The 14,880-nt window shown below is 34.5% G+C and overlaps 1 protein-coding gene across 3 annotated transcripts in view; it reads right to left on the minus strand.

Moving 5' to 3' along the window:
* CSMD3 (CUB and Sushi multiple domains 3) overlaps nt 1-14,880 on the minus strand; it is a 1,478,779-nt gene that overhangs the window by 468,123 nt on the left and 995,776 nt on the right. For all 3 annotated transcript variants that reach the window (XM_086335396.1, XM_086335395.1, XM_086335397.1), the window contains 3 exons: nt 14,094-14,210; nt 8,007-8,222; nt 5,595-5,783 (listed from right to left, as the gene is read on the minus strand). In XM_086335396.1, coding sequence (XP_086191522.1) covers nt 5,595-5,783; nt 8,007-8,222; nt 14,094-14,210 — 522 coding nt within the window. The remainder of the gene's footprint in view (nt 1-5,594; nt 5,784-8,006; nt 8,223-14,093; nt 14,211-14,880) is intronic.

A 14,880-nucleotide genomic window follows, 5' to 3' on the forward strand; every position in this document is an offset into this window, starting at 1 on the left:
GTGAGGGAGTGGGGGTTCAACAAGATAAGTGAAAGGGTTTAAGAGGTACAAATTTCCAATTATAAAATAAATAAGTCACAGGGATGTAGTGAACAGCATAAGGAATATTGCAGTAACTCTGTATGGTGGCAGATGGTTACTAGACTTACCGTGGTAATCAATCCATAATGTATATAAATGCTGAATCACTGTGTTGTACACCTCAGACAAATATAAGATCGTACCAGGCTTCAGCAATAAATGAACCGTGAACTTCCAGATGCTCAAGCTGGTTTTAGAAAAGGCAGAGGAACCAGAGATCAAATTGCCAACATCCGCTGGATCGTCAAAAAAGCAAGAGAGTTCCAGAAAAACATCTATTTCTGCTTTATTGACTATGCCAAAGCCTTTGACTGTGTGGATCACAATAAATTGTGGACAATTCTGAAAGAGATGGGAATACCAGACCACCTGACCTGCCTCTTGAGAAACCTATATGCAAGTTAGGAAGCAACAGTTAGAACTGGGCATGGACCAACAGACTGGTTCCAAATAGGAAAAGGAGTACGCCAAGGCTGTATACTGTCACTCTGCTTATTTAATTTATATGCAGAGTACATCATGAGAAACGCTGGGCTGGAAGAAGCACAAGCTGGAATCAAGACTGCCGGGAGAAATACCAATAACCTCAGATATGCAGCTGACACCACCCTTATGGCAGAAAGTGAAGAGGAACTAAAAAGCCTCTTGATGAAAGTGAAAGAGGAGAGTGAAAAGTTGGCTTAAAGTTCAACATTCAGAAAATGAAGGTCATGGCATCTGGTCCCATCACTTCATGGGAAATAGATGGGGAAACAGTGTCAGACTTTTTTATTTTTGGGGGCTCCAAAATCAACTGCAGATGGTGATTGCAGCCATGAAATTAAAAGACGCTTACTCCTTGGAAGGAAAGTTATGACCGACCAAGATAGCATATTCAAAAGCAGAGACATTACTTTGCCAACAAAGGTCAGTCTAGTCAAGGGAGGGTTTCTTCAGTAGTCATGTATGGAGGTGAGAGTTGGACTGTGAAGAAAGCTGAGTGCTGAAGAACTGATGCTTTTGAACTGTGGTGTTGGAGAAGACTCTTGAGAGTCCCTTGGACTGCAAGGAGATCCAACCAGTCCATTCTAAAGGAGATCAGCCCTGGGTGTTCTTTGGAAGGAATGATGCTAAAGCTGAAACTCCAGTACTTTGGCCACCTCATGCGAAGAGTTGACTTATTGGAAAAGACTCTGATGCTGGGAGGGATTGGGGGCAGGAGGAGAAGGGGACGACAGAGGATGAGATGGCTGGATGGAATCACCGACTCGATGGACGTGAGTCTAAGTGAACTCTGGGAGTTGGTGATGGACAGGGAGGCCTGGAGTGTTGCAGTTCATGGGGTTGCAAAGAGTCGGACATGACTGATCAACTGAACTAAACTGATATCTACTATACTTCAAAAAAAATAATGTAAAATTTAATATTTCCCTGCACTTAAGTAACCTCAATAAATGGTTTACAGTAGAAGAGGTTTCTTCCAATTAAAATAGAGGATAGCCTAAGGAGTTTTCTGAAGCCATATATCAATTATAGTTAAGACCAGATTTCCTCTCAACTTTACTGAAGCCTCCAGTCAAAGACAGCAGTGGGCTGTTGTAAATGGAGCATAACTCTGGACCTAAGAACTTGTGACAGACATGATTCTGACCTTGAGTTTGTGTGCAATCTTGAGCTTTTAATAGTTTCACTGATAATATTATTATGCTAAAGCTACTTTTCTGGAATGTGAAGTCAAGTGGGCCTTAGAAAGCATCACTATGAACAAAGTTAGAGGAGGTGATGGAATTCCAGTTGAGCTCTTTCAAATCCTGAAAGATGATGTTGTGAAAGTGCTGCACTCAATATACCAGCAAATTTGGAAAACTCAGCAGTGGCCACACGACTGGAAAAGGTCAGTTTTCATTCCAATCCCAAAGAAAGGCAATGCCAAAAAATGCTCAAACTACTGCACAATTGCACTCATCTCACATGCTAGTAAAGTAATACTCAAAATTCTGCAAGCCAGGCTTCAGCAATACGTGAACTGTGAACTTCCAGATGTTCAAGCTGGTTTTAGAAAAGGCAGAGGAACCAGAGATCAAATTGCCAACATCCGCTGGATCATCGAAAAAGCAAGGGAATTCCAGAAAAAACATCTATTTCTGCTTTATTGACTATGCCAAAGGCTTTGACTGTATGGATCACAATAAACTGTGGAATATTCTTCAATATATGGGAATACCAGACCACTTGACCTGCCTCCTGAGAAACCTATATGCAGGTTAGGAAGCAACAGTTAGAACCGGACATGGAACAACAGACTGGTTCCAAATAGGAAAAGGAGTACGCCAAGGCTGTACATTGTCACCCTACTTATTTAACTTATATGTAGTGTACATCATGAGAAACGCTGGGCTGGAAGAAGCACAAGCTGGAATCAAGATTGCCGGGAGAAATATCAGTAACCTCAGATATACAGATGACATCACCCTTAAGGCAGAAAGTGAAGAGGAATTAAAAAGCCTCTTGATGAAAGTGAAAGAGGAGAGTGAAAAAGTTGGCTTAAAGCTCAACATTCAGAAAACGAAGATCATGGCATCTGGCCCCATCACTTCATGGGAAACAGATGGGGAAATAGTGTCAGACTTTATTTTGGGGGGCTCCAAAATCACTGCAGATGGTGACTGTAGCCATGAAATTAAAAGACGCTTACTCCTTGGAAGAAAAGTTATGACCAACCTAGATAGCATATTTAAAAAACAGAGATATTACTTTGCCAACAAAGTTCCATCTAGTCAAGGCTATGTTTTTTCCAGTGTTTATGTATGGATGTGAGAGTTGGACTGTGAAGAAAGCTGAGCACTGAAGAATTGATGCTTTTGAACTCTGGTGCAGGAGAAGACTCTTGCAAGTCCCTTGGACTGCAAGGAGATCCAACCAGTCCATCCTTAAGAAGACCAGTCCTGGGTGTTCATTGGAAGGAACGATGCTGAGGCTGAAACTCCAATACTTAGGCCACCTCATGCGAAGAGTTGACTCATTGGAAAAGATTCTGATTCTGGGAGGGATTGGCGGCAGGAGGAGAAAGGGACAACAGAGGATGAGATGGCTGGATGGCTTCACCGACTCGATGGACATGAGTTTGGATGAACTCCAGGAGTTGGTGATGGACAGGGAGGCCTGGTGTGCTGCGATTCATCAGACACGACTGAGATACTGAACTCAAAGCTACTTTCAAAGTATAGGCTGATTTCAGGAATGGGACACTACATGAAATAATGCTTTACAGATTGTATAGACAATATTATGGTGTTATTGTTTGTTATTTTTTAAAAATATTACCTTGAAACATAAATGAAGAGGTTATTCCAGAAATTCCTTAAATGAAAATACTATTTATTATTCTTCTAACATCTAGAATTAAGATACCTTTCATCAAATTCTACCCACAGAAACAGAAAGACGCTAACAAATTTATAGTGTAAATATAGAATCAAAATTAAAGTAAAATATAAATGAAAAGCAAGTTTCCAAAAACTGCTTTATCAGTTGCCTTACTGTTCAGAATCAGGGACAGTCTTATGTAACCTAGGTATACATAAGTCTTTTTAGTAAATGTTAGTATTAGTTTTACACTTGATACAAAATTTATAATCACTTCTTGTTTGTTCTGGGAATGTCCCTGTTTGCAACCCTGTGCCAAGGCAAAACTACCTAGATTCCAAATAACCAAAGTAGAAGGAAATTTTTGGAATATAACTTACTCATAACTAGGCCCCTGTCTATAACATAAGCTTTCTATGAGGCTGGCGATACTGAGGACTAAGTGATGTTTTTAAGCAAATATGCACTAGAGAAGGGCTTTTCTGGTGGCTTGTTGACTTTAGAGATATATTACATGAAAACTACAAAGAATCTAAGAAGAAATAAAATTTGTTCAAATAAACTAACATTGCAGATTATTCTCAATATAATAAGTTCTCAACATCTAAACATTCTCAACATCTAAACTCTGAACTCCTCCAATATTCCAGTAATTGTATTGGGTGTCTACTAGCATGGCTGATCTTTTTTAACCCTCAAAACTAACATTAACATAATGTTGCAACCATTTTGCTGATGAGAAAAACAAAGTTTAGAAAAGTGAATTAACCCAGTATCAAATGACCAGAATATAAAGCCAAACACCCTATTCCCAAGGTTTTCATTAATTGACCTTTGAAAATATTCACACCAAATGAAAATGGAAACAGGGACAATTCAGATACAGAGGAGAATTCCAAATCCGGAAACAGTAAAACAAACAAACAAACAAAATCAGCAACAACAACAAAAACAAACATAGAAACAAAACCAGAAAGACTACACTCTATATATCTCCCTGGAAAAGATGTTTTGGGAGTAAAGACATTTCATCTGTTAAATATCAGCTTCTCTGTTATATAACACTTAGGGGCTATGAAAACAATCTCAGCACTATAAAAACTTTCAGACCCATATTAACCTGAAATATCAATTTTGTTTTACTAGATTTAAGGATTCACAGGATTCCCACAACATTCCATACAGTGAGCAATGTATGGAATAAGTCACAGAAGGAATCCTCTTCTTCATTAATTTTTTAATCTAGAGGGAATTTGCCTCCATTAAAATAAGTAAAAAAAGGATAAAGTCTTAAACCACAGATCAAAGCTCTACAAATTCACCTGATTTTGTAGTATAACTTACAAACAACTGTGACCCACAAATTTATAATTAAATTCAAGTTAAATACATTTGAGAGTTTTAAGAGCTTTTTGAAATAGCAAAATCACTTGTATCTTGTTCTATTATAAAAATGAGTACTGATAACCACTGAATGGGTGATCACCTAAAGAAATTCTTATTTATTTCCTGTATAAATAGAAAATGATTTTAAGTCCTAGTGAAAAGTCCTTCATTTCTCTACAGATATTTTTTTTTCTATCAGTCAAAATATTCATTTCCAAAGGTTGAGATGGTGCTTCAAATTTTCAATACTTTAATTATTGCTATTCTTTATTTCACAACATGAATTCCAATCGGAATTCATCTATCATAATAGATTATTCTGTAGATTGCATATATTGAGGCAATACTTGCCTTGATAACTCAAATTCTCTACTATTTTCCCTTGTAATCCTTTCATAGGTGTTAATTCTAAGTTATCAAATATTGTCAGAAATCATGAAAAAACATCTATTAATAGAATGCAGAAATGCAATTGTCTGTGAGCTTTCAAAATATGATTCTATTATCTATCTATTATCTGTCTCTCTAACCATCTCTTCGTTCCTTATTCCCATGATCCGAAGACAAATTTAGAAGCATGGTAGGCTGAATGGAGCAGTTGAGAAGATAATTGTGTTTTACCAGATTGCCAAGTTAAAAAAAAAAAAAAAAATTGAAATAATTAATATGAAATAAATGAAGAAATTCAACAGATTACGTATTTTTTAAAAAGGGTGTATAATCATGCAACTCCATGGACAGTGACTACACATACAAGCAAATGAAAGCAGCTGACCACGTACCCACACACCTTGGCAGAGGTGCACTCCACACTCGTCGGCCACCACCAAGACAGATGATCTCTGATGTCCCTTCCAGACGATAACCTGATGAGCATGAGAAGGTCAGAGTGTCACCAACCCCAAAGGTGAACCCAATTCGGTTACCATATTGAGGAATTCCAGGATCTTCACAAGGTTCCAGATTATACTCTGTAATTGGATGAAGAGGAAAACAAACAAACAAACAAAAAACAGTAGTGATTTTGAGGGTATACGTCTATATTTTGTAAACTGGTTGCTTTCAGGGCTAGCCATACATTTTAAAAGTGCTTATAAGTATAACTGCGGGCTTCCCCCCATGGCTCAAGGGTGAATAATCCTCCTGCAATGCAGGATATACAGGGAAGTGGGTTATATCTCTGGGTCGGGAAGATCCCCTGGAGGAAGGCATGGAAACTCACTCCAGTATTCTTGCCTGGGAAAGCCCATGAACTGAGGAGCCTGGTGGGCTACAGTCCATAGGGTCCCAGAGTCAGACAAGACTGAGGCGACTGAGCACACATAGATGTAATTATGGGTATATACTATGGCACACATAATTTTCTTCTTTTGTGAAAGACCTGCAAGATCAAACCAGTCAGTCCTAAAGGAAACCAGTCCTGATATTCATTGGAAAAACTGAAGCTAAAGCTGAAACTCTAATACTTTGGTCACCTGATGAGAAGAACAGACTCATTGGAAAAGACCCTGATGCTGAGAAAGGTGGAAGGAGCATTGAAAAGAAAGACTGAAGTAGAAGGAGAAGGGGATGACAGAGAATGAGATGGTTGGATGGCATCACCAACTCAATGGACATGAGTTTGAGCAAGCTCCGGGAGCTGGTGATGGACAGGGAAGCCTGGCGTGCTGCAGTCTATGAGGTTGAAAAGAGTCAGACATGACTGAGTGACTGAACTGAACTGAACTGTGAAAGACCTAATAATATAATAAATACGCTTATGTGTAATTAAATAAAGATGAGAAAGTGTCACCTTGTGAATGATACATTGGAAATGTAGATATTTATCTTGTATTTTTTATTCTCTATTAGAAACGTTTTGTTTTATTTAGATTTTTGATTTAAAATAATGACATGATAGAGTAATATTTTCAAATGCAAAAATATCATTTGGAATGAAATCATTTACATTTTGAAATGACATTTACTTAATGGTTTTAGTCTAAATGACAAAGACTCTTGTGCCTATAGTATACGAGGAATTCTATTAATCCATATTCTGAAAAATACGTGACTTCAGAAGCAAGAATTTATGTAAGACTGACTGCCCACAAACTTAAAATTGTATATTACAGATTTATACAAGAGAATTTCCTCAAGCAATGAATGAACATCATGAAAATAAACCTTTAAACACTCTTCAGGGTATGACAGACTAAATTAAATTAACCATAATATAATTTATATAGAGTCTTAAGAAGAAGTAGCTTATCTAAAAACATTCCCAGAACACACACTTTGTACCTAACTGTAGTGGAGAACAAAGGGATTGCTTCATGTTGATGAGCTATTATTTTAATAACATTCTAGGTTAAAACTGATTATGCTCATTTGTTCTTCTCTATGAAATAACTTATTTTAGTAGACAAATATCTCCATGCAAATACTGGAATAACAATTGAAGAACAAAGTCAGTATTTATTATTTTATTTATATATTTGTAATATATATTATTAATATAATTATGTATAATTGCAATATTGTAAATTTAGTATTAGCAAGTTGGCATAAGATTTACTTATTGTTTCTGTATTCTCTTTCACTATTCCATTTAGCTAAAAAGTAGAACAAGAATATTTCTTTGTTCAGTTTTGTCTTACAATTTTCTTCCCTTATAATCCAAGTTATAATATTGTCTATAGATATAATATTGCCTATAGAGGTTATTCTAGAATAAAAAGGATAATAGAATTAACTTGCTTCTAGATCATCTAGTTCCAAATGAATATATTAATCTTGGCCTACAAACAATGACTTTTCCCAGAAACACAAAACTAGAATATCACTGGTTTAATTCACATTTCATTAATGGACTAAGTAAACCTTTACATATATGTATGGGCTTCCATTTTAAGTTCACTTGACATTTTTAGCAAGTTTTCCTCTCAGAATTCTACAGGAATATAAGTTAAAGAAATGTATTTATTGTATTTCTAGTAAATTTTTGTGAATTAATTTCTTTTTTGCTACTGTTTTAAGGTCCCCTTTAATATATTACTATAGTCAATCTTCAAGGCATTTCAAACTTTCCTTAAAATTTGTTGGCAGATAGCTTTTTTGCTTTCACCCTTTTTTGTCTCATTTTCTCTCTCTGTTTGATCATGCATAAGCTATTTTCACTTTTAAAACTCTGGTTTTAAAACATATTTTCTTACCAGAGAATGTAATATTGAATCCTTCATATGATATTGAGAAATCAGAAATGAAGCGCAACTGAGCCCTGAAATTTCCATAGAGACCAGCATTGATTGTTGAAGGAAGTTCTGAACCAGTCAAGCGTGCCAGTGGTTGGGTAAAACTGCCATTCTCTGTGATCAGTAAGTAGTCATGATGGTCTTCCAAATGAAAGGTGTGGAAGTTGAACTGTACACCTAATAAGGAAAAGAGGAAAATTAGACTCATAAAGTATATTAGTAAAACACACAGAGTTACCAAACTAACAAAAATCAGGACTCTTATAACAGATTTTTGTGAAAATGAAAGGCACTGGTATAAAATATTCTGAATATATAGTATAATTATTATATCTTTCTTTTGAGTTTTTCTGTTTGCTTGTTTCCTTTCGCTTCTCTATAAGGTTTATAATGAGTCATGTCTTGGAAACTGCTTGGAAATAAAATTTTAAAATTACTGTCTAAAAAGAAATTACATGCATTTTCTGAAAATTTCAAGGAAAACTTATACCCTTTATTTAAATAGAAGTGTTTTGGGAAAAGTAACCACTCATTCAACTTCTAATAGGATCGACTACTCTGTTAATACCTAACAGAATTTTAAATTTTCCCATATACTAATTTCAGTACATATCAGAACAAGTACATTTTTCTAAGAAAAACATGCAGACTGATAAACTGATTTTTTTTTCTTTTTTTGTTCATTTGCTCTTCTATTTCTTATTTTTAGTCTCTGACCAAAATCCAATTCACTTTATCTGAACTTCCACTCATGTTAAAGTGCTTAGCAACTCTTTGTAGTTTATATAATGGATTCATATAGGGTATACTCTTTTTGGTATGAGTTCTTTAGAATGCGTGATCAGTCTCGAAGTCATGTCCAATTCGTTGCCACCCCAGGTACTGTAACCCGCCAGGCTCCTCTGTGCATAGTATTTCAGATAAGAATACTGGAGTGGGCTGCCATTTCCTCCTCCAGGGGATCTTTCTGACCCAGGGATCAAACCCACATCTCCTGCATTGCAGATGGATTTTTTACCACTGAGCCTCCTGGAAAGCCCCTGGGTTTCTTTCTCTTACCACTAAGTGTGTGAGATTTCTCTCTACTTTTGTGTGTGATTTTAGGTTGTTTTAGAGATCCATTTCATTTTGTGAACACAACACATTCGTCTGTTCAAAAGTTGATGGTTATTTAGATAATTGACATTTTAGCTTGAATGCAGAAAATGCTGCTAGGAGCATTCAAGTATGTCTCTTGAAGAACATAATTGCTTATTTCTGTTGGATCGATACCTAGGAGTAGAATTACTGGCTCATGGGAAATTAATATATATATATATATATATATATAGTTCAGCCTTAATATTGTTTCACAAAGTGGCTATGCCAATTTACATTTTCATCAACAAATCCAATTGATCTGTATCTTCATCAATATTTGAAAGTTTAAATTTTTATTTTTATTTTTTCATTTGTTCTGTCCTGGTGAATACGGTCATTGCATTGTGTCTTATGTGACTGTTTAATGACACTCAAATGCATGTAATAACCTAACAATTACACATACACACACACACACACACACACACATCCTATACTGTTTGTAAGATATGCATATGTGTGTGCTCAGTTGCTCAGCTGTGTCCGACTATTTGTAACTCTATGGATTGTAGCCCGCCAGACCCCTCTGACATGGGGTTTTCCAAGCTAGAATACTAGAGTGGGTTTCCATGTCCTCCTTCAGGGGACTTCCTGACCCATGGATCAAACCCACATCTGTGTCTCCTGCATTAGCAGGCAGATTTCTTTACCACTGAGCCACCTGGGATGCTGTATTTAAGTACCAAATGAAATAAAGGAAGATATCACATTGATCTTTCTTTTGAAGTGCTTAATAAATTTTCTTATTTGATCTAGAAGAATCTCCAAAAGCTTCATCAAAAACTCAGTAACATATGTTAGTGGGTAATGATAAAATAACATTCTTAATGCTATTTATCAACTTTATAGTTCCAAATGATGGATAGTTTTGGAGTCTTCATTGCTTTTTTAAAAAATTGAAGTATGGTTGATCTACAAAGTTGTGTTAGTTAGTTTCAGGTATACAGCAAAGTGATTCAGATATGTGTGTGTGTGTGTATTCTTTTTCATATTATTTTCCAGTATAGATTATTATAAGATGCTGAAAATAGTTCCCTTTGCTATACAGTAAGCCCTTGTTGTTTAACTATTTTATTGTATATGTTAATCCCAAACTCCTTATTTATCACTTGTTATAAAAGCAAAAAGTGAAATAAAATGAGACCAAAAAATAAACTGAAAATATAAGTAATGATAAGTTATTATTGCATAATAGGCCAGTGATTTCAACTTGGAAAATACTTGAAATATACAATGATACTTTTTTTCAAAATATAACACATCTTTTTTTTCTCACTCCACAATGAGCCCTTTTTAGGACTGGGTCCAGAAAGTCAGTGTCTCAAAAGTTCTTCAATATAAATGTGGCATTTGATACTAGACAGATGTAAATGAAAATGGCAATGTAGCAAGGAGAAGATACTTTGCCATCTAGATTAACTGATATCTAAATTTACAAATTAACATGAGTGGAAGTTCAGATAAAGTGAATTAGATTTTGGTCAGAGACTAAAAATAAGAAAAATAGTCAGAAGAGCAAATGAACAAAAAAGAAAAAAAAAATCAGTCTATCAGCCTGCATGTTTTTCTTAGAAAAATGTGCTTGTTCTTATGTGTACTGAAATTAATACATGGGAAAATTTAAATTCTGTTAGGCAGTGGTGCTAATGAGCCCACTGTCATGTATTACATGCATAGCCTTTCTGAGACGCACTTTCTCGGACATCTGGGAAAATGGATTCTAATAGAGTTGTCCTAAAGTTTAAATGAGACAATATAAGGGATGACTTGGCACAGTGCTTTCACAGAGGAAGTGCTCAGCAACTCTTAGCTATCATTTATTTTTTACTTCTTCAACCTGAAAGTCAGTTGTTTTCATGTCACTCTGCCCTAGTCAACTACTTTAAAAAAATGAAGCTTCTGTTTATCATATTATGTTTTAAGCAATAAAATCTGTGTTTTTAGACAAAAGACCTTTTAATGAAAGGCAATTAATCTAAATAATAAAATGATACTAAGAACCTACTATATTATAAGCATTATAGAATATAAAAAATGAGATTATAAATAACATAGTCTATCTAAGGGAAAAAGATGCATAAACTAAACGTTCAAACATTTTGCTAAGTGCTATGAAAGTAATTAATATGAGTCAATATCACAGCATAAACTTAAGAGGTAGGTTGTCAGAGGGACTAGCAGATGCTTCTGAAGGCAATGACCTTCAAAAGTGAACAGCTCTTTGTGGAAGAGCAACCCTTGGGTGGACATTTCAGGAAGTAGAAGTAGACACGCAAAGACATACAATCTTAATAGGGCAGTGGGTATGAAGAATAGTGAGAAAAAGTAAGTGGTTACAACATCATAGTACCGTCCCATAAAAGTGATAACTCAAAAAGTCCTATTAAGGTAATTTTTGTTATGTACATATATGAAAAACTTGGGCTTGAAGTAAAAATATTATTAATATCTAGCTTATAGTTATAGTTATCATGAATTTTGACCTTCAGGGTGCAATACTGATGTGCATTTGTGTGTCAATGTGTGTGTATATGGACTGGGTGAGAAGTTTAACTACATTATCTTGATAATTTCTCCTAACTTTAAGAGATTATCCTTCACAAAACTTTGACTACACTTTGGAACAGTTGTACTTCGAACAAATTTTGTTGGCTCTTCCAAGAAAAGCACATAATCTGCATTTCATGCCATGTAAATACAGATTCAATTAACACTTGCAACGTCTGAAGGTGCAAAACCTCAAGTGTTAATTAAACCTCTGTTTACACAGCAAGCAGTATGTAGCCCTCCATTTTCTTGTATAATATAAGCAAGCTTATTTTAAACTCCATTAATCTGCTACACAGTGGGATAATAGGATGCTTTGGTTAACTTCCAACAAATAGTCTTCTATTATGGAGAACAACAAAAATGACAGTTTGTGAAGTCTTCCACTTCATTCCTGCAGTAAATACCAGAATACTCATTTTAACAGCATTTTTTTCTCAATAATATTTAATTTTCATTAAAAGAACCATCCTTATATTACCTTCACCATTAATGAAAGGATGTATAATTTCAATAAAGGCTAACCATCTGTGTCTCAAATATTCTATCAGAACTGCAGATATATCTCACATAGTTGAACAGAAGTATAAAAAGCATTGTGCATGGTCATATAAAGTGAAGTAAGAAAAACAACAAATACTGTATATCTCTTATATGTGGAATCTAGAAAAATGGTTTTCTATTTTCATTTATTGCCAAAGTGGAAATGGTTTTCATTTATTGGCAAAGTGGAAATAGAGTTGCAAATGTGGATAACACACATGGTTACCAATGGTGGGGGAAGGAGGAGTGGGACAAATTGGGAGATGGGATTGACATACATAAACTACTATGTATAAAATAGATGACTAATTAGAACCTGCTGTTTAGCACATGGAACTCAACTCAAGAATCTGTGGTGAACCAAACGAGAAGAAAATCTAAAAAAAGATCTTATATGTAGTATATATGTATATGTATAACTGTTCACCTCATTGAACAGCAGAAACTAACACAACATTGTAAAGCAACTCTATTCTAATAAAATTAAAAAATAAAATAACACATCGTGTAAAAACCACAGTGGATTCAAATGTTTTAAATAAAGCTTTAATTTTTAAAACTGTAACATCACCTTCTCATTGCTAGGATTTGGGTTTTTTAATTTTTAGATCTTTGATAATAAAGCCAATAAGTACAATGTAATGTGTGTGCTGTTGCTCAGTTATATCCAACTCTTTGTGACTCCACGGAATGTAGCCTGCCAGGCTCCTTTGTCCATGAGGATTCTCCAAGCAAGAATATTGGAGTGGGTTGCCATGCCCTCCTCCAGGGGATCTTCTGAACCCAGGGATCGAACCTAAGCATCCCTCATTGCAGGCAGATCTTTACTGACTGAGCCACCAGGGAAGCCCAAGAATATTGGGTAGCCTATCCCTTCTCTAAATCAAACTGGAGTCTCATGCATTGCAGATGGATTCTTTACCAGCTGAGCTACCAGGAAGCCCATGTACAATGTAATAGTAAAAACCAATAAGAATAAGCAGTTTTTAACATGAATAAATTATTTTTTAAAATAATAGCATATAGATACTTTCAGGTAAATAATTTTCATCCATTTTTGTTTTGATATTTAGAATGCCCATTTTCCCACTGTCAAGCTATTATCTTAAACCATTTATATTGCTAATATTCATTGAATATTTTGGTTGTATTGTATGAATAAATCACATTTAGTACTACAAGGGCTTTCTTTATTTGTTCAAAGGACATTTATTAAGCTCTACTATAAGCACAGCGCAATTTTTTACTTTCACTCAACTGCGTGAGATCCAACTGCAGTTCTGACAGAAAATTTGAGACAAATATTTCTAGGACAGTTATACATTTATATAGGGTATATGGTTATAATAAATAACCATTTTATTTATATTTCTTTATATTATATTTATTTATAATAAATAAACCATTTTAAAACAAGTGTATATAAACATGTACTGTTTACTTTACAATCAGTTCAGTAATTCAGAATATCTATTTCCCTTTGAATTTTTGAAATCAACTTCTTAACACTCTGCCAGAGACAAAAGACATCCTATTTGAGATTTTATTGTTATGAAAATTTCAAATTACATTAGTTTAATATATATATATATATATTACCATTCTGAAAAAAAATCATATGAGCATGTATGTTATAATACTACAGAAAAGTAAATATAATCCTCTGCTGCAGTTATTCAAATTGAATTTTGTATTAGCATATTTTAGTACTGATCTGTTTTTGCTCATGCAAAATGACATTGTAAAGGACAATGAAATAAAAATATATGCAATGAAAATTAAGAAGATAGCCCATTATCATTGCATGAGACAAATTACCTTTTCCATGGGTTACATCAACAGTCCATGTACAATTCAGAGAATTTGGATAAAATTCTGGGTAACCAGGTGATAAGATTGTTCCACTAGGCCCTCTAACATCTCCTCCACATAATGCTGAAAATACAAAGAAATATAGTCATATGATCACTGTTAAGAGAGGCAAAGGCTGAACAAATCTCTCTTGAAATAGAAGGAGTCTGATTATCTTTGCTTAAGTTACTTCCTGGAAATAATAGGAGTGTGTAAAGACCTCTTCCAATACTAGAAATTCATTTCATCCTTTGAAACACTAGAGAAGAAAAAGGTATATAATTGTATCTGAGAATTAATACCAGCCCCAAAAGAATTTAGCTCAACCTTTCATATTTGCATTTAAAGTACATACTTATATATTTCTAATTACAAGCAACATTTGCATAAATCAGTTATAAATTAAACATGAGTAATTAATTGTTTAGCAGTTGCTCTTTTACTAAGCTTTAAGAAAACAATTTGTTAATTATACAAAATTATTTATATTTTAGATTCCTAAAGGGATAGGTGTCATTCTTCACAGAATTCCTTTTGAAATAGTGGAGTAAACTGAAATTCAGAAAGCTGTTTCTGAACTTGTGCATTTCTCTAGGAAACATAAGGAATAAAAAGAGTTTTCTGAGAGGATAGTTAGTTTTTAGTAAATACTCCAAGATAATAAAAATAAATATTTATGAACTGAAGTAAAAGAAATTAAATTTTGATTCAATGTTTATTTACTGTAGACTAAATCACAGTTAACAATGCCTTC

Source organism: Bos grunniens, chromosome 14 (genome assembly GCF_055505025.1).
Source record: "Bos grunniens cultivar Pamir isolate PY7600 chromosome 14, Bosgru_T2T1.0, whole genome shotgun sequence".
Classification (NCBI taxonomy): domain Eukaryota; kingdom Metazoa; phylum Chordata; class Mammalia; order Artiodactyla; family Bovidae; genus Bos; species Bos grunniens.